This window comes from Zea mays, chromosome 6 (assembly GCF_902167145.1).
Source record: "Zea mays cultivar B73 chromosome 6, Zm-B73-REFERENCE-NAM-5.0, whole genome shotgun sequence".
NCBI classification, from domain to species: Eukaryota; Viridiplantae; Streptophyta; class Magnoliopsida; order Poales; family Poaceae; genus Zea; species Zea mays.
Genome location: NC_050101.1, coordinates 179,776,111 through 179,794,980, shown reverse-complemented (window position 1 = coordinate 179,794,980; position 18,870 = coordinate 179,776,111). Strand labels below are relative to the sequence as shown.

At 43.7% G+C, this 18,870-nt stretch overlaps 1 protein-coding gene and 2 long non-coding RNA genes across 3 annotated transcripts in view; 2 read left to right on the top strand and 1 right to left on the bottom strand.

The window, feature by feature from the left end:
- The first annotated feature begins 1,618 nt into the window (after nucleotides 1-1,618).
- Nucleotides 1,619-2,561, top strand: LOC103631660 (uncharacterized). The gene is made up of 4 exons (XR_002262667.2): nucleotides 1,619-1,706; nucleotides 2,057-2,150; nucleotides 2,234-2,417; nucleotides 2,506-2,561. It is a non-coding gene; the product is annotated as an uncharacterized lncRNA (long non-coding RNA).
- Nucleotides 2,562-3,497: 936 nt separating this feature from the next.
- On the bottom strand, nucleotides 3,498-4,031 carry LOC103630814 (uncharacterized). The gene is made up of 2 exons (XR_555243.3): nucleotides 3,956-4,031; nucleotides 3,498-3,867 (listed from the first exon to the last, which is right to left on the bottom strand). It is a non-coding gene; the product is annotated as an uncharacterized lncRNA (long non-coding RNA).
- A 100-nt stretch (nucleotides 4,032-4,131) lies between these two features.
- The window catches only part of LOC118472280 (neutral ceramidase), a 31,736-nt gene continuing 16,997 nt past the window's right edge, over nucleotides 4,132-18,870 (top strand). Inside the window, exon 1 of the mRNA XM_035960258.1 lies at nucleotides 4,132-4,595. Within this exon, the coding sequence (XP_035816151.1) occupies nucleotides 4,249-4,595 (347 nt within the window). The 5' untranslated portion in view covers nucleotides 4,132-4,248. The remainder of the gene's footprint in view (nucleotides 4,596-18,870) is intronic.

Below are 18,870 nucleotides of genomic sequence, written 5' to 3'. Positions count from 1 at the left end.
GAACAACGTATTAATTTTGTCTACATATATGTAACAACGTATTATTTTAATTTGTAGGGATTTATCTGGCTTTCTTGTTATCAACTTTATGCACGATTGGAATGGTATAAGGTTACCCTGCATTTGCACTGTGAGTACCCTATTTGTTCTAATACTTTGTCAATATTGTTCTTCTATAATTGATTATTAATCGAGTTCAATGATATGTAATAATGAATGTGCAGAATGGGAATGACCTGAGGACCAAATTCTTAGTAGAATTATTGAAGTACAAGGACAATGAATCCAAAGACAACATTCCAGAAGAAATACAAGAAATTATTAGGCACATCAGATAGATATGATTTTATTTGTAATGATACTCAACTTATTATCCTAATTAATTTTATTGCCTTTTAGGTTCGTAGTATCGTTAGGAACATTTGCCAACATATATTTTAGTTATATGTTGCAAATATGAAGGCAGTTCAAATTTCTGTACTTTCAAAGATGCATTGGTGTTTTAGAAGCTTCAGCTTATCCTACTGTAGTACTGTGCTTAAAAGACTCCTATGGGTTTTCATCTTTTTATTGGAAACGAAGTATCATACTATTGTACTGTACAGTGACTTACAGGTATGGAGGGATAGGGCTCATCGCACCTTCTAGCTTCGTGAGTCAAATGATTTTATAATTATTTCCTTTCTATGCTTCTGTTCTTATTTTGTGCTAAGCTGAACGGTGCTTGGTTGTAGTGAGCACAAAGCGATCTTTCTAGCTTACTTGAGGTAGCAGGCAACTGGCGACTGGTGAAACCACAGACTGGTGCCACCAAAGTGGAAGAAATACACTCAAAGAACCATCCTGTCAGTCTCCTTGTCATAGAGCATTCACCTTTTCTTGCAGGTAACTTGGGCTCGACTTACTGACACGAGCAATAGTCTGATAACGCTACAAGACACCGATGTGCAATGGTCGCCGCTCTCTTTGGGATTATGCAGAGGTCAGAGAAACAAATAGCTATATTTTTCAAAGAAAAGAAAAAAAATAAGAACAAGTATCCTACTGTCTCCATTCTCTTATTATGATTTATGATGTTAGGAACAACTAGATAGTGTTGCCGGCAAAGCACCAATACTATCACCAAATATTATTGGCCAATTTACTATAAGAACACAGAATCTTATTCTTGTAATTTCCTAAATCCTAACGAATAGGAAAAGAGGGCCACCCAACTTACAAAGTCTTTTTTGTTTGCATAGGATTATCTGTAATTCTGAATGAAAATTTGTGTGGCACCGTTGAACAGCTAAAGCTAAGCAGGGAGTGCCTTGCCTGCTCCTTCTCTGTTACAAGCCTACAAGGTAACATAGTTCTACTTTGCACTTTTTACCTCAGTGCTCTACATATTAGAACATGCACTTGTATGGTGGAAGTTTGCTTCAAAAGTAAAGATATTGATATTTTGGATCTTAGACCCCTGAATACATGCACTTTTTACCTCAGTCCCATCGAAGAGCTGTGTAAGAAGTTGATTCAGCGAGTACGATGTGAATTTTTTTTGGAAGGGGTTATCTGTGGATGTATTATGTCATTGAGTGTGCTGCTGATCTACAAGTTTTTGTTTTAATTTTCCTTTCCTTTTTAATGCAGGAAACTCGAATACAATAGTGGCTCTTGCTGGGAACAAGGCTGATTTGTTAGATACGAGGCAGGTGTCAGCAGATGTATGTTAATGTGCTTCTCAAGTTCTATTTTTAACACATTCATGAGCTACCACATTTGTTTATGTAGCTGCTGCCATCTTCATTCTTTAGTGATTTCTCATCCTAGAAGCTTTTGCATTCAATCGCTGCATCTTTATCGGCCAACAATATGTTTCAGAGTGGTAGGGAACACAGAATGTCTTTTTAGTGATTACTTCCAGTTTGATGTCTCGTGTAAGCTGGGACCTGGGAGCATGAAAATGTTGGTGCATGATAGCAGCAATGTTTTTTTTGTCTTCCTCTCGTTTGATTGTGATGGTGTCTACTGAACCAAAACAAAATACATTAGGTAACTTTATCCTATGCTGCAGGAAGCAAAGGTGTATGCTCAAGAGAATGGTCTCTTCTTCATGGAAACTTCTGCCAAAACAGCTATCAATGTGAACGACGTGTTCTATGAGATTGGTGAGTAACTAGCATTTAAACACACAGACAGTGTGCTGCTGCTCAATCATTTACCCACTGTCACTATTACATCCTCATTTCAGCGAAGAAACTGCTTCAAGGGTAGCAGGTTCAGAACCCACAAGGCGGGATGGTTCTCAACCAGAGACCACCTGAGAGGATGTCTGTTAAATTGCAGGTAGGTTACTGACTGCACTTGTTTGTGAATACTTGGAGTGACCACAACTAAGTCACACAATGAAACTTTACTTTCCAGAGTGTAACCTGGTAACTGGTAACCATTCATAATATTTCATTTTTACATTTTTGATATCAATATCCATTAATATGTTTCCCTGTTTTGTTTGTAAATCAGCCGGACTTCTGATAGAATGAACTGAAAGACTTCTCTAACAAAAGTGGAGCTGAGGGGAGCAAGAGTGCTGAAAGTAGTCCAATGTTTTTAGATGTTCTCGAATGTTATCTGAAATATGAGGTTTATCTCTTGCTTGATCAACAATAGAAGCAAAACATCATCCTATTGTATTTCATTCTGGTTGTGTTTTCTACAGGAGGAATCCAATGGGAAGTGGTGCATATCGACCAAGCGCGGTGGCACAGAGGACAACCCGAGAATGGTGGAAAGAAGCAGGGGAAGGACAACGCAACGAAGCCCCCCTAGCTGCCCAAGGACTACATCCATGTCTGGGCAAGGCGTGGTGAGCAAGGCATGGCGAGGCGATGGACTGTCACAACCTCATGGAGAGGGTACATTTCCCTAAGGCTCTGTTGCACTATTATTTCTTTGCATCGTCATCCTTGCTGGCTACAGAGATTCGTGTGTTGAGTTTTTTTCCTTGCTTCTTATGTATAATTCATGTGAGACGGGAGAAGATCAGCTAGCAGATGAAGCCGCTACAGGATCTCGTGCTGAGTTGCAACAAGGTAACCGAGAAGACACTCTCACTCACTCACTCAATTAACATCAGGCACTTGCTGTCACTCGAGTAGTTTGGTGTGCTGCTTAGGTTTGAATTCAGAGTAAAATGTTTCTCATTTTGGGTGGTGGGCAAGGCAGTGATGCTCGATGAAATCATAAACTATATCAACTATGTCAGGTGCAGCTGAAGGCTCACACTTCAGTCGCCTCAATCCCCGGCATGCAGAGTAGATTTATTTTCATGTGAGTGCTGCAATTAAAATAGCCGCTCTTGTTCTATGACAAAAATCAAGGGCCTTATTTTCATGAGCTGCAATTGTTAGTGCTCAGTACACTCGAACCATATCAACTATATGGGGGAAAGAATGTTACTAATTTGTGACGAAGTAGCATCTTTGGTGAAAATTTCATGATGAAACATCGCAGGCAGATAGTAATGGAAGGTTGACATTCATTTGCAGATAAGGACGTGCCAAGAATGGAGGAACAAAACCATGAAGACTACAACTGAGAGCCGTAGTTGGCTGAGTCGTTTAAGCAAAACATGCCTTTTTAACATAGAGAAGGTAATATGTCTTAGTGGCATAATACACAAATCTTAAAAGTTCTTTAATGGCATAATCAAGACAATCACAATGAGCTAGATAAGGTTTTAAACCTGAACTGAAGTCATGCAGTTGACGACAGTTCCAAATTTGTTCCCCACAGCCAAACCAAGAACCAAGTCCTCACACAGAGAAGAATCAGGCACGGGCTTCAGGCCAAGCTCCTGCTACACCAGTATCTGCCATCATTACTCTGCATAACAGCACACAGAAATGTGAGATATATGTATTCTACAAAGCTCTCCAGGAAGAAAGCATTGTATTTTCGCTTGTTTGCATACCCGTTAACGAGGGAGATGCAGCTATTTTTGGTAAACATTAGCTCATGTATGTTAGTATACTGTGTTCATGTGGAGAAAAGAAATGCAATTAGTACATTCCAGAAAAATCACATGATTTCATTTTCTTACTTGCTTGGATAACGCATATCCTCCTCTCCCTTCCATTATGATCTGTGAGTTTTTCTAATAGAATAGTTACCAACTCTTTTCTTTTGCAGCCTGCAGTCAATTTATCAGTTTATTGAGACATCCAACTTGCATGAGTTGATCAACAAGCCCATCCCTGGTTCCAGATGGAGGCATCATCTTCCTCGCGTTTCCAAGTTTTTGGTTTTAGTTTGTCCAAGATATGGTTATGCCTTTTTCTAGTACTCGTTCTTCAGAACTGTAGCCCAGCACTTTCAGATTCACTATATTTGGTCGGTATGGGGAGCTATGACATAACAGGGCTAGCAGCAGACGTTAACATGATGGGATATGCAAATGCTGAGCAGATTGCATCAGGAATTCACTTTAGGCTAAAGGCTTGTGCCTTTATCGTTGCTGAGCCTAACAGCAAGCGTGTCGTGTTTGTAAATCTTGATGCTTGCATGGCATCACAGCTTGTTACTATAAAGGTGCTTGAAAGGCTTAAAGCAAGGTAAGAGTGATCACTCTTGAATCTTATATCAGAAAATTGCCTCTCTCCCTCTCTCTGTTTGATCATATATTTGTATAGCCTGATCCATCATACTTTGCACACACAGGGTATCATTCATATAATTGTTTAATGATTTTTGATTTATTCACTAAAGAACTAATCCCAAATTTTTCTTTGTATTGGAGATAACCACATTTCAACACTGCGTGAGAAATAGCAAAGTCTTTAGCCATTTTACATTCTACTGAACAGGGTCAAGACATAATGTTGATTAGATGGATAATTATATACTAGGAATATGCCCGTGCGTTGCTACAGAATCAATATGTTAAAATACATTTATATGCAAAAAAACAAATAGTAGTAGAGATGCTGTTGCGATAGTGAAAATGTCAGCTGGAGTAATATATGAACAAATCTGCCAGCATATGCAGTGTAGTTGTAACTGAAAATGCAGAGAGTGAAATGAGAAACATAAAAAACCACTGTGGACGCCTGCACTCTATTCTTAAGAAGTAGTAGAGATTGTGCACGGAGCTGACGATTGTACGGCTAGGGCAACAAAGTAACAGAGACACTGACTGTCCAGTGTCCAGCCACCATGAGAACACCGTCCTAAAATCATCCTTTCGCTCGTCTCCAGAATCAGGAAACTATTATGCATCTCCACTGCGTCGGTACGGCATGAACCGATGATCTTTGGAGGCATTCTTCCTCCGCCGCTTTTCCATGAATGCATCAAGCTTTCCTGCCTCCTGTGAGCAATGAACATGAATTTTATGAACTGAGACAAATACCCTAGCTTTCAAAAAAACTCTCAGTAAACCTTATAGACTTTACCTTGAGCTCGTTGTACTTGTTCATTAGCTTCCTTTCGCGAAGTTCAGCTGGTGAACAAAAAATCAACCATCAAGTTGAGGAACAGATAGTAACCATTTGATTAGAAGATAGACCGACAGTGAGGAGAGGAAGGAGGTATTGGGATTGAGGAACTCACGTTTCTTCAGATAGTATGGTCGTTTTCCAGCCTTTGCTGTCTCCCTCTCTTTCTTGATATGCTCACACAAGATTTCTGATTCAACGTTCTTTGGAGGATGAGACTTCAACTGCTTATCCTGTAGGTAGTTACATTCCAGGAATCAACTAAACCAATCAATCATATTGCTCCCAGAAGCATACAAAGGTCAGCTTTTAAAAGTTCTCTCATAGATGTCAGCTTGTTTCTGGCAAGGCATAATAGCTAACATCATCTTTAACTCCATTCAGATCAAAAATCACAACTGTTGTCTAGTTTGTGATGCAATAACAAATAATTATATCCACAATATACTTTTAGCGGATAAACATAGATATCCAAGAGTTTCACGATGAATATACTCTTTCTAGTTTCTAGTGATGCAGTATGGCCAACATTGCCTTTTTGCCTACTGGGACTGAACTGTTGAAGTGAACATAGTCAACATACTTCAATCAACTATCATATATCCAATGGACAAAAAGTTAACCAAATATGCTATCAGTAAATTAAAATTCAGGAAGTTTAGCTCACCGATTATCACAAGATAAGCATCAACCTTTTATGAAAAAGATAATTTTCATGGCAACAGCCAACATGTTAAGTATACGTACAATCCACGTGACACGACTCTTCATTTCTCCAATGGCGTCTAGGTCCTTAGATTTCTTAATCATTTTTTGGAGTCTCTACAAAAAAATGTGGATAGAATTATTTTCGTCGAATAGAAACATCTTCTAATCAATGCATTTGAATATGAACATTGAGCTCACTTATTTTTCAGCAGGAAAGTCTTCATCAAATAAGAAATTGTATCTTTTCCTAAACCTGCATACCAACCAAATCGATAAGTTTCAAGAATTCATCAAGCTTACAGCTAGTACCAGAATGAACAACCAAATAACACTTGAGGAGTAATGCTTTTAGAAGAAAAATGAATGGAAATACCAACTGGGTGAAATAAGTTAGGGGTCTAAATTAACCCATTATAATAGGAAGCAGATAAATACATGCTTAGAGCATTAGGCTGAAAACACACTGGAGAACCTCTAATGGTATATCAAGATAAAGCAGAGATTGACAAATAAAAAATGAACCGAATGTGTGTGGACACTAAAGAACAATTACATATGCGGACACTAAAGAACAATTACATATGCATCCGAGTAACCAAGTCCTACCCTTCTTTGTCAATAGATCCATAAACAGGCTCAAATCTTGGATCCCTTCCAACCTATGGGAAAGAACGATATCAGAAATTGATATGAATTTAGAAGACAAAGTGCATAATACAACCTCTAAAGACAGATTGGTAATTACACATTTGCATGAAAGAAAATAAGATGTAGATAAAAGCACTAACTGGAAGTAAAGGAAGTCAATATATAAACTGCATTCTTTCATGATGAATGTTTTCAGTTAATGAACATCGATTCAACATATATCTTTTATGTAATAAATTGAACACAACTAACCTTCTTGGGAACCTGTATCACCTCCCTCAATTTTGGTGGCCGCACTTTCGTGCTTATCTCCATAGGCCTGTTGAAAACCCACGCGAACCCATTAGGAACAATGGCCACCGGGAACAACAGAACCCACAAAGGGGCAACAACAACTGGGCCCTGGGCATCTCCGAACCTCCTCTTACTAGCCCTGCGAGTCTTCTTCTCTAGCTGATCACCAGCTGCACAAACACAGAAAGGCACGCGCGCGCGTGCCCACCTATTAGAGCCAGAACCAACTGCGACGAGCTAGCGGTGAGGCGCCTGACGCCAGATGTGTTCGCACCTGGTAGGAGCCGAGGGCGATGTAGGAGCGAAAGACGATGGCGTCGCGCTCAGCGACGGCGTCGGCGTCGAGGCCCGGGATGTCGATGTTAATGGCTGCCTGATAGGCGCCCAGGTAGAAGAAGTTCCACAGATTGAAGAGCAGGTCGGGGGAGGCCATTGCTGCAGTGCAGCAGAAGACGGCAGCGACAAGGCGTGGGTGGGAGAGAGATCCGGGAGGTCAAGGTTGCTCTCTGAGAGCACCTAGAGGAGGGGTGAATAGGTGATCCTGTGAAACTTGAAACTTAGTGCCACAAAAACTTGATTAGGAGTTAGCACAATAAGGCCAAGTGGCTAGAAAGGAGTCTTAGCAAAACGCAATAACCACAAAGAGATCAACACAGATAGACACAGTGGTTTATCCCGTGGTTCGGCCAAGTCCAACACTTGCCTACTCCATGTTGTGGCGTCCCAACGGACGAGGGTTGCAATCAACCCCTCTCAAGCGGTCCAAAGACCCACTTGAATACCACGGTGTTTTGCTTTGTTTACTATATCCCGTTCGCGAGGAATCTCCGCAACTTGGAGCCTCTCGCCCTTACACTTTGATTTTCACAAAGAAGCACGAAAGTAAGGTTGGGATGAGCAATGCACACAAGACACAAAATCAGAGTAGCAACACGCACACAAGTCACAACACGAGCTCTCAACACAACCCGAAGAGTACACTACTCAAATGGAGCTCTAGTTGCTATCACAAAGAATCGAATGCGCGGAATTGAAGTCTTGGTGCTTAGGAATGCTTAGAGAATGCTTGGTGTATTCCTCCATGCGCCTAGGGGTCCCTTTTATAGCCCCAAGGCAGCTAGGAGCCGTTGAGAGCATTCCAGGAAGGCAATTCTTGCCTTCTGTCGCCTGGCGCACCGGACAGTCCGGTGCACCACCGGACAGTCCGGTGCACCACCGGACACTGTTCGGTGCGGATCTCTTTCCTTATTTGGCGAAGCCGACCGTTGCAGATTCAGAGCCATTGGCGCACCGGACACTGTCTGGTGCACACCGGACACTGTCCGGTGCACACCGGACAGTCCAGTGCCCCCTTGTGACCGTTGGCTCGGCCACGCGTCACGCGTGGAATCCTCGGCCGACCGTTGGCCCGGCTGACCGTTGGCTCACCGGACAGTCCGGTGCACCACCGGATAGTCCAGTGATTTATAGTCGTACGCCGTTAATCACTTCCCGAGAGCGACGACTTCGCCTGTGAATGGATCACCAGACAGTCTGGTGCACCACCGGACAGTCCGGTGATTTATAGACATACGCCGTTGATCGCATCCCGAGAATAGCCAGTTGACAGTCGCCAGCCTGGTGCACCGGACACTGTCAGGTGCACCACCGGACACTGTCCAGTGCACCACCGGACAGTCCGGTGCACCCAGACCGAGCTGTCTTTGGCTGAACAAAGCCATCTCTTTTTCAATTTGATTTCTCCTGTTTCCAGCACTTAGACACAATTCATTAGTTCTTAAAACAATGTACTAAGTCTAGAAACATACCTTTAGACTTGATTTGCACTTTGTCCATCACTTTGCACAAGTCCACTTGTGTTGGCACTCAATCACCAAAATACTTAGAAATGGCCCAAGGGCACATTTCCCTTTCAATCTTCCCCTTTTTGGTGATTTATGCCAACACAACAAAAAGCAAGTAAAAGAAGTGCGACATCAATACAAATGAGAACTCAAAATTGTTTTGATTCAAATTTGGCATATATGGATCACTCTTTGCCACCACTTGGTTTTGTTTTTGCAAATCAACCTCAATCTCCTATCTCTAATTCAAACACAATTGTAGAGACATAAAGAGAGTTGTTCCAAGAGAAATTGATCAAAGATTTCAAAAACTCCCCCTTTTTCCCATAATTAACTATTCTCCCCACAAGAGGCCAACTTTTGACAAAAGAGACAACAAGAGAGTTTTGACAAACCAAAAGCACTATTCTACTATTTTCAAAATTCTCAAGTGGTAGCTGATCCATTTATTGCTTTGGCCTTATTTTCTCCCCCTTTGGCATCAAGCACCAAAACGGGATCAATCTTGGCCTTGGAACCCCATTGCCTCACCAAAATCTTCAAATAAGAATACAAAGGCAATAAGAGTACATGAGATGAACTTGGAATAAGTTACCCTCTCATCGGAGTGCAGTGGAAGTCTTTCATGGTCCAAGTCCACCTTTTCCCTTTCAAACCTCCTTTGAGACTAAATTAAGAAAACTCAAGCACATGGTTAGTCTCAAAGGGTCAAGTTGTAGCACATCTCCCCCTCAAAGTGTGCATCACTTGCAAATGGATTTGTGAGGTCCGGGGAGTGCTTGTACAACTTGAGCATCATAAATAAGCAACAAAATGCATAAGGAACATGATCAAGGCATAAAACACATGTATGCTATAAATCAATCCAAGTTCCGCGAATCTAAGACATTTAGCTCACTATGCAGCCTGCAAAAGGTCTTCTCATCTAGAGGCTTGGTAAAGATATCGGCTAGCTGGTTCTCGGTGCTAATATGAAACACTTCAATATCTCCCTTTTGCTGGTGGTCTCTCAAAAAGTGATGTCGGATGTCAATGTGCTTTGTGCGGCTGTGCTCAATAGGATTGTCCGCTATGCGGATAGCACTCTCATTGTCACATAGGAGTGGGACTTTGCTCAGATTGTAGCCAAAGTCCCGGAGGGTTTGCCTCATCAAAAGTAGTTGTGCGCAACACTGTCCTGCGGCAACATACTCGGCCTCAGCGGTGGATAGGGCAACGGAGGTTTGTTTCTTAGAACTCCATGACACCAGGGACCTTCCTAAGAATTGACACGTCCCTGATGTACTCTTCCTATCGACCTTACATCCAGCATAATCGGAGTTTGAATATCTAATTAAGTCAAAGGTAGACCCCTTTGGATACCAGATCCCGAAGCAAGGCGTAGTGACTAAATATCTAAGAATTCGCTTCACGGCCACTAAGTGACACTCCCTTGGATCAGATTGAAATCTAGCACACATGCATACACTAAGCATAATATCCGGTCTACTAGCACATAAATAAAGTAAAGACCCTATCATAGATCGGTATGCCTTTTGATCAACGTACTTACCTCCTTTGTTGAGGTCGGTGTGTCCGTCGGTTCCCATTGGAGTCTTTGCGGGCTTGGCGTCCTTCATCCCGAACCGCTTGATCAAGTCTTGGGTGTACTTCGTTTGGGAGATGAAGGTGCCGTCCTTGAGTTGCTTCACTTGGAACCCAAGAAAGTAGTTCAACTCGCCCATCATTGACATCTCGAATTTCTGCGTCATTACCCTGCTAAACTCTTCACAAGACTTTTGATTAGTAGAACCAAATATTATGTCATCGACATAAATTTGGCACACAAAAAGATCACCATCGCAAGTCTTAGTGAAAAGAGTTGGATCGGCTTTCCCAACCTTGAAAGCATTAGCAATTAAAAAGTCTCTAAGGCATTCATACCATGCTCTTGGGGCTTGCTTAAGTCCATAGAGCGTCTTAGAGAGCTTACACACGTGGTTGGGGTACTGTTCATCCTCGAAGCCAGGGGGTTGCTCTACGTACACCTCCTCCTTGATTGGCCCGTTAAGGAAAGCGCTCTTCACATCCATTTGGAACAACCTGAAAGAATGGTGAGCGGCATATGCTCGTAGAATACGAATGGACTCTAGCCTAGCCACAGGAGCAAAAGTCTCCTCAAAGTCCAAACCTGTGACTTGGGCATAACCTTTTGCCACAAGTCGAGCCTTGTTCCTTGTCACCACCCCGTGCTCATCTTGTTTGTTGCGGAACACCCACTTGGTTCCCACAATGTTTTGCTTGGGACGAGGCACCAATGTCCAAACTTCATTCCTCTTGAAGTTGTTGAGCTCTTCCAGCATGGCCAACACCCAGTCCGGATCTAGCAAGGCCTCTTCTACCCTGAGAGGCTTCAATAGAAGAGACAAAAGAGTAATGCTCACAAAAATTAACTAATCTAGAACGAGTAGTTACTCCCTTGCTAATGTCACCCAAAATTTGGTCGACGGGATGATTCCTTTGAATCGTCGCTCGAACTTGAGTTGGAGGGACTTGAGGTGCTTCTTCCTCTTCAACTTGGACATTCTGTGCTCCCCCTTGATCACACGCCTCCTCTTGATGAACCTGTTCATCGTCTTGAGTTGGGGGATGCACCATTGTTGAGGAAGAAGGTTGATCTTGTTCCTTTTGTTCCTGTGGCCGCACATCTCCAATCGCCATGGTGCGTATTGCGGTCGTTGGAACGTCTTCTTCATCTACATCATCAAGATCAATAACTTGCTCTCTTGGAGAGCCATTAGTCTCATCAAATACAACGTCGCTAGAGACTTCAACCAAACCCGATGATTTGTTGAAGACTCTATACGCCTTTGTATTTGAGTCATAACCTAACAAAAACCCTTCTACCGCTTTGGGAGCAAATTTAGAATTCCTACCCTTCTTCACTAAAATGTAGCATTTACTCCCAAAGACTCGGAAATACGAAACATTGGGTTTGTTACCGGTTAGTAGCTCATACGAAGTCTTCTTGAGGAGGCGGTGAAGGTAGACCCGGTTGATGGCGTGGCAAGCCATGTTCACGGCTTCTAACCAAAAGCGCTCGGGGGTCTTGAACTCTCCAAGCATCATCCTCGCCACATCGATGAGCGTCCTGTTCTTCCTCTCTACCACACCATTTTGTTGTGGTGTGTAGGGAATGGAGAACTCATGCTTGATCCCATCCTCCTCAAGGTACTCCTCCACTTGAAGGTTCTTGAACTCGGACCCGTTGTCGCTCCTTATCTTCTTCACCTTGAGCTCAAACTCATTTTGAGCTCTTTTTAGGAAGCGCTTGAGGGTCCGTTGGGTTTCAGTTTTATCCTGCAAAAAGAATACCCAAGTGAAGCGGGAAAAATCATCAACTATAACAAGACCATACTTACTTCCTCCTATGCTTAGATAGGCGACGGGTCCGAAGAGGTCCATATGAAGCAGCTCCAAAGGTCTTGATGTGGTCATCACATTTTTGGCATGATGAGAGCTTCCCACTTGTTTACCTGCTTGACAAGCTGCACAAGGTCTATCCTTTTCGAAAGTAACATTAGTTAGATCTATCATGTGTTCTCCTTTTAGAAGCTTGTGAAGGTTCTTCATCCCCACATGTGCTAAGCGGTGATGCCACAGCCAGCCCATGCTAGTCTTAGCAATTAAGCATGCATCTAGACCGGCCTCCTCTTTTGCAAAATCAACTAAATAAAATTTGCCGTCTAGTACACCCTTAAAAGCTAATGAACCATCACTTCTTCTAAAGACAGACACATCTACATTTGTGAATAAACAATTATATCCCATATTACATAATTGACTAACGGATAACAAATTATATCCAAGTGGCTCCACTAAAAACACATTAGAAATGGAGTGCTCATTTGAGATTGCAATCTTGCCTAAGCCTTTAATCTTGCCTTGATTCCCATCACTGAATATGATTGAATCTTGGGAATCTTTATTCTTGACATAGGAGGTGAACATCTTCTTCTCCTCCGTCATGTGGTTTGTGCATCCGCTGTCGATAATCCAGCTTGATCCCCCGGATGCATAAACCTGCAAGGCAATTTAGGCTTGGGTCTTAGGTACCCAACTCATGTTGGGTCCTACAAGGTTAGTTACAATAGTCTTAGGGACCCAGATGCAAGTTTTATCTCCCTTGCATCTTGCCCCTAACTTCCTAGCAATCACTTTCTTATCCTTTCTACAAATAGCAAAGGAAGCATTGTAAGTATGGAAAATTGTAGAAGGTTCATTGTTTACTTTCCTAGGAACATGAACAACATTTCTTCTAGGCATAGCATTTTTCTTAGCCAACTTTCTATCATGCATAATAGAAGAACTAGAGGCAATCATGGCATGAGAATTAAAAGCATCATAACTTCTATTAACATTCCTAGATTGTCTCCTATCATGATACATGAAAGCATGGTTCTTTTGAGCACTACTAGCCATAGGGGCCTTCCCTTTCTCCTTGGCGGAGATGGAAGCCTTATGGCTTGTTAAGTTCTTGACTTCCCTCTTGAAGCCAAGACCATCCTTAATTGAGGGGTGTCTACCAATCATGTAGGCATCCCTTGCAAATTTTAGTTTGTCAAATTCACTCTTGCTAGTCTTAAGTTGGACATTAAGACTAGCCACTTCATTATTCAATTTAGAAATTGAAACTAGGTGTTCACTACAAGCATCAACATTAAAATCTTTACACCTATTGCAAATTACAACATTTTCTACACAAGATGTTGATTTACTAGCTATTTCTAACTTAGCATTCAAATCATCATTTATGCTTTTTAAGCTAGAAATAGAGTCATGGCATGTAGACAATTCACAAGAAAGCATTTCATTCCTTTTAATTTCTAAAGCAAGGGATTTTTGTGCCTCTACAAACTTATCATGTTCTTCATACAAAAGATCCTCTTGCTTAACCTATTCTTATCATTGAAGGCATCAATTAATTCATTAATTTTATCAACCTTGGTTCTATCTAGGCCCTTGAATAAACATGAATAATCTATTTCATCATCATCACTAGACTCATCCTCACTTGAAGAAGCATAAGTAGTATTGTTTTGAGTACATACCTTCTTCTCCTTTGCCATGAGGCATGTGTGATGCTCGTTGGGGAAGAGGGATGACTTGTTGAAGGCGGTGGCGGCGAGTCCTTCATTGTCGGAGTCAGACGAGGAGCAATCCGAATCCCACTCCTTTCCAAGATGTGCCTCGCCCTTTGCCTTCTTATAGTTTTTCTTCTTTTCCCACTTTCCACTCTTCTTTTCCTGGTCACTATCATTATCGGGACAATTAGCGATAAAATGACCAATCTTACCGCATTTGAAGCAGGAGCGCTTCCCCTTCGTCTTGTTCTTGTTGAGGTGCTCCTTGCGACCCTTTAGCGCCGTCTTGAATCACTTGATAATGAGGGCCATTTCTTCCTCATTAAGCCATGCCGCCTCAACTTGCGCCACCTTGCTAGGTAGCGCCTCCTTGCTCCTTGTTGCTTTGAGAGCAACGGTTTGAGGCTCGTGGATTGGGCCATTCAACGCATCATCCACGTATCTTGCCTCCTTGGTCATCATCCGCCCGCTTACAAATTTCCCAAGAATTTCTTCGGGCGACATCTTGGTGTACCTAGGATTCTCACGAATATTGTTTACAAGATGTGGATCAAGAACAGTAAAGGACCTTAGCATTAGGCGGACAACGTCGTGGTCCGTCCATCGCGTGCTTCCATAGCTCCTTATCTTGTTGACGAGGGTCTTGAGCCTGTTGTACGTTTGGGTTGGCTCCTCCCCCCTTATCATTGCGAATCTTCCGAGTTCTCCCTCCACCAACTCCATCTTGGTGAGCATGGTGGCGTCGTTCCACTCATGTGAGATCTTGAGGGTGTCCCAAATCTGCTTGGCGTTATCCAAGCCGCTCACCTTATGGTATTCGTCCCTGCACAGTGAAGCTAGAAGAACAGTAGTAGCTTGTGCATTTTTGTGAATTTGCTCATTAATGAACATGGGACTATCAGTACTATCAAATTTCATTCCACTCTCTACTATCTCCCATATGCTTGGATGGAGAGAGAACAAGTGACTACGCATTTTGTGACTCCAAAATCCGTAGACCTCTCCATCAAAGTGAGGGGGTTTACCAAGTGGAATGGAGAGTAGATGAGCATTGGTACTTTGCGGAATACGAGAGTAATCAAAAGAAAAGTTCGAATTGACTGTTTTCTTTTTCTCGTAGTCGTTGTCGTCGGTGTCCTTTTGGGAAGAAGAGGACTCGTCGCTGTCGTCGTAGTAGATGATCTCCTTGATGCGCCTCGTTTTCTTCTTCTTCCCGTCTTTTCTTTTGTGACCCGACCCCAAGTCAGTAGGCTTGTCATCCTTTGGATCATTGACGAAGGACTCCTTCTCCTTATCATTGACCACCATCCCCTTGCCCTTAGGATCCATCTCTTCGGGCGATTAGTCCCTTTCTTGAAGAGAACGGCTTTGATACCAATTGAGAGCACCTAGAGTGGGGGTGAATAGGTGATCCTGTGAAACTTGAAACTTAGTGCCACAAAAACTTGATTAGGAGTTAGCACAATAAGGCCAAGTGGCTAGAAAGGAGTCTTAGCAAAACGCAATAACCACAAAGAGATCAACACAGATAGACACAGTGGTTTATCCCATGGTTCGGCCAAGTCCAACACTTGCCTACTCCACGTTGTGGCGTCCCAACGGACGAGGGTTGTAATCAACCCCTCTCAAGCGGTCCAAAGACCCACTTGAATACCATGGTGTTTTGCTTTGTTTACTATATCCCGTTCGCAAGGAATCTCCGCAACTTGGAGCCTCTCGCCCTTACACTTTGATTTTCACAAAGAAGCACGGAAGTAAGGTTGGGATGAGCAACGCACACAAGACACAAAATCAGAGTAGCAACACGCACACAAGTCACAACATGAGCTCTCAACACAACCCGAAGAGTACACTACTCAAATGGAGCTCTAGTTGCTATCACAAAGAATCGAATGCGCGGAATTGAAGTCTTGGTGCTTAGGAATGCTTAGAGAATGCTTGGTGTATTCCTCCATGTGCCTAGGGGTCCCTTTTATAGCCCCAAGGCAGCTAGGAGCCGTTGAGAGCATTCCAGGAAGGCAATTCTTGCCTTCTGTCGCCTGGCGCACCGGACAGTCCGGTGCACCACCGGACACTGTCCGGTGCGGATCTCTTTCCTTATTTGGCGAAGCCGACCGTTGCAGATTCAGAGCCGTTGGCGCACCGGACACTATCCAGTGCACACCGGACAGTCCGGTGCCCCCTTGTGACCGTTGGCTCGGCCACGCGTCACGTGCGGAATCCTCGGCCGACCGTTGGCCCGGCTGACCGTTGGCTCACCGGACAGTCCGGTGATTTATAGCCATACGCCGTTAATCACTTCCCGAGAGCGACGACTTCGCTTGTGAATGGATCACCGGACAGTCCGGTGCACCACCGGACAGTCCGGTGATTTATAGTCGTACGCCGTTGATCGCATCCCGAGAACAGCCAGTTGATAGTCGCCAGCCTGGCGCACCGGACACTGTCAGGTGCACCACCGGACACTGTCTGGTGCACCACCGGACAGTCCGGTGCACCCAGACCGAGCTGTCTTTGGCTGAACAAAGCCATCTCTTTTTCAATTTGATTTCTCCTGTTTCCAGCACTTAGACACAATTCATTAGTTCTTAAAACAATGTACTAAGTCTAGAAACATACCTTTAGACTTGATTTGCACTTTGTCCATCACTTTGCACAAGTCCACTTGTGTTGGCACTCAATCACCAAAATGCTTAGAAATGGCCCAAGGGCACATTTCCCTTTCACTCTCGAGTCTAGACTCCGCTCGATCGTCCCTTCGGTTCGAGGGGGACGCGTGGGCTAGTTCGCATCCGCTTGGGCTCCCACGTCGAGTCCGAGGATGGGTCAGCTGACGACGACGCCACCGGTGAGGGGATCGGCTTTAGAGGGTAGGGGAGGGCACAAAACAGATCAATTGAATGTCATTGTTGAAGAAAATGAACGGAAGGTCCAAGAATAAGAAAACCACAAGCACGTACAAAATAGAGAGATGAGATAGGCCAGGTTCATGCTGATACGAAAAATCAATGTTTACAATTAGCATTAATAACACATTCCATTCCATGATAGAAGAGAGCAGAGAAATAATAGAAAGACATAAATAACCTTGAACTGATAGGATAGCACACCTTTGTATTGATGCCGAACAAAAATTATAACACCAACAATAAAAAGATCTTAGTAAAGGATGTTTCCTAAGGACTCATACATATTGAACTGAAATACCTATTTAGAATCTCGAATTTAAGTGTACATTAATTGGGGCTCAAGTAATAAGCTTTTCACGTGTGGTAAATGCTGAGTTTTTTACAGTAATTTAGGCCCCAAAAATCTAGCAAAATTTCAGTTAAGGCCTTTGTTTAAATGTCTGAATTTCTGTGAAGCCTGTAGCCCTTTGGTCACATCCAATTGAGAGCACCTAGAGGGGGGGTGAATAGGTGATCCTATAAAACTTGAAACTTAATGCCACAAAACTTGATTAGATGTTAGCACAATAAAGCCAAGTGTCTAGAGAGGAGTCTTAGCAAAACACAATAACCACAAAGGGATCAACACAGAGATGGCACAGTGGTTTATCCCGTGGTTCGGCCAAGTCCAACACTTGCCTACTCCACGTTGTGGCGTCCCAACGGACGAGGGTTGCAATCAACCCCTCTCAAGCGGTCCAAAGACCTACTTGAATACCACGATGTTTTGCTTTGTTTACTATATCCTGCTCGCGAGGAATCTCCACAACTTGGAGTCTCTCTCCCTTACACTTTGATGTTCACAAAGAAGCACGGAGTAAGGGAGGGATGAGCAACGCACACAAGACACAAAAATCACAGCAAATACGCACACACAAGACCTAGACTTGAGCTCAAAAGAATATCACAAGGTTCTCACTAGAACGGAGCTCAAATCACTAAGAATGTCGAACAAGTGCGCAAGGATGAAGTGTGAGTGATCAACAATGCTCAAAGGATTAGGCCTGGGCAAAAAACCCATTACCCATTACCCAAATCCGAACTACCCGAACCCGTACCCGAATTACCCGTACCTGAATTACCCGATTGCTAATTCGGATAGTGAGTCCCAAAACCCGATTTGTGTTTGGGTAATTCGGGTTACCCGTCCCGGTACCCGAATTCCCTAATTTACCCGAAATTCCTTTCAGCCCAATAGCCCACTGCCAGCCCATTAGCACTGTCCACGACCCATGATGGTTTGTAACCTAAATCCAATAACACTCGGCCTGTCGGCCACTCCCAGTCCCAGCAAGAGTCCCACCGTGGCCACCGCCCAGGCGCCCACCGCACGGCCCCTCACGCCACGCCGCATCGCCGCCACGGTCACCGGCGCACCGCACGGCCTCACGCCCTCACCACGGCACCGCCACCGTCCAACCGTCCTCTACTAAGGGCTGCTCCTACTACCGTTTCTTCCGGCAGCGCTCGCCGGCTCGCCGCACAGAGGCACTCCTCCGGCTAGGCGCCCCGCCGGCAACGCGTCCCTGAATCCTGAAGCTTAAGGTTGAAGGCTTGAAGTTCCTCAGACAGTCAGACCTCAGCCCTCACGGTATGGTCATTTTCATTTCTTCAACACGACTGTTCCCTGTTCAGTGGTTACTGCTGCTCACGGTCTTCGATCTGCCCCTGTTCAGGTGTTTAGCACATCTACCAGTCGTGCCCAGGAGTCCAGGACGACAACCACGACTAGTTACCCAGGACGGCAACCACGACAACAGAGGAAAGTTGCAATGTATGTTAAACCTCATTCTTCTTTTGCAGAACTAACAACTAAGGCCATGAGTTT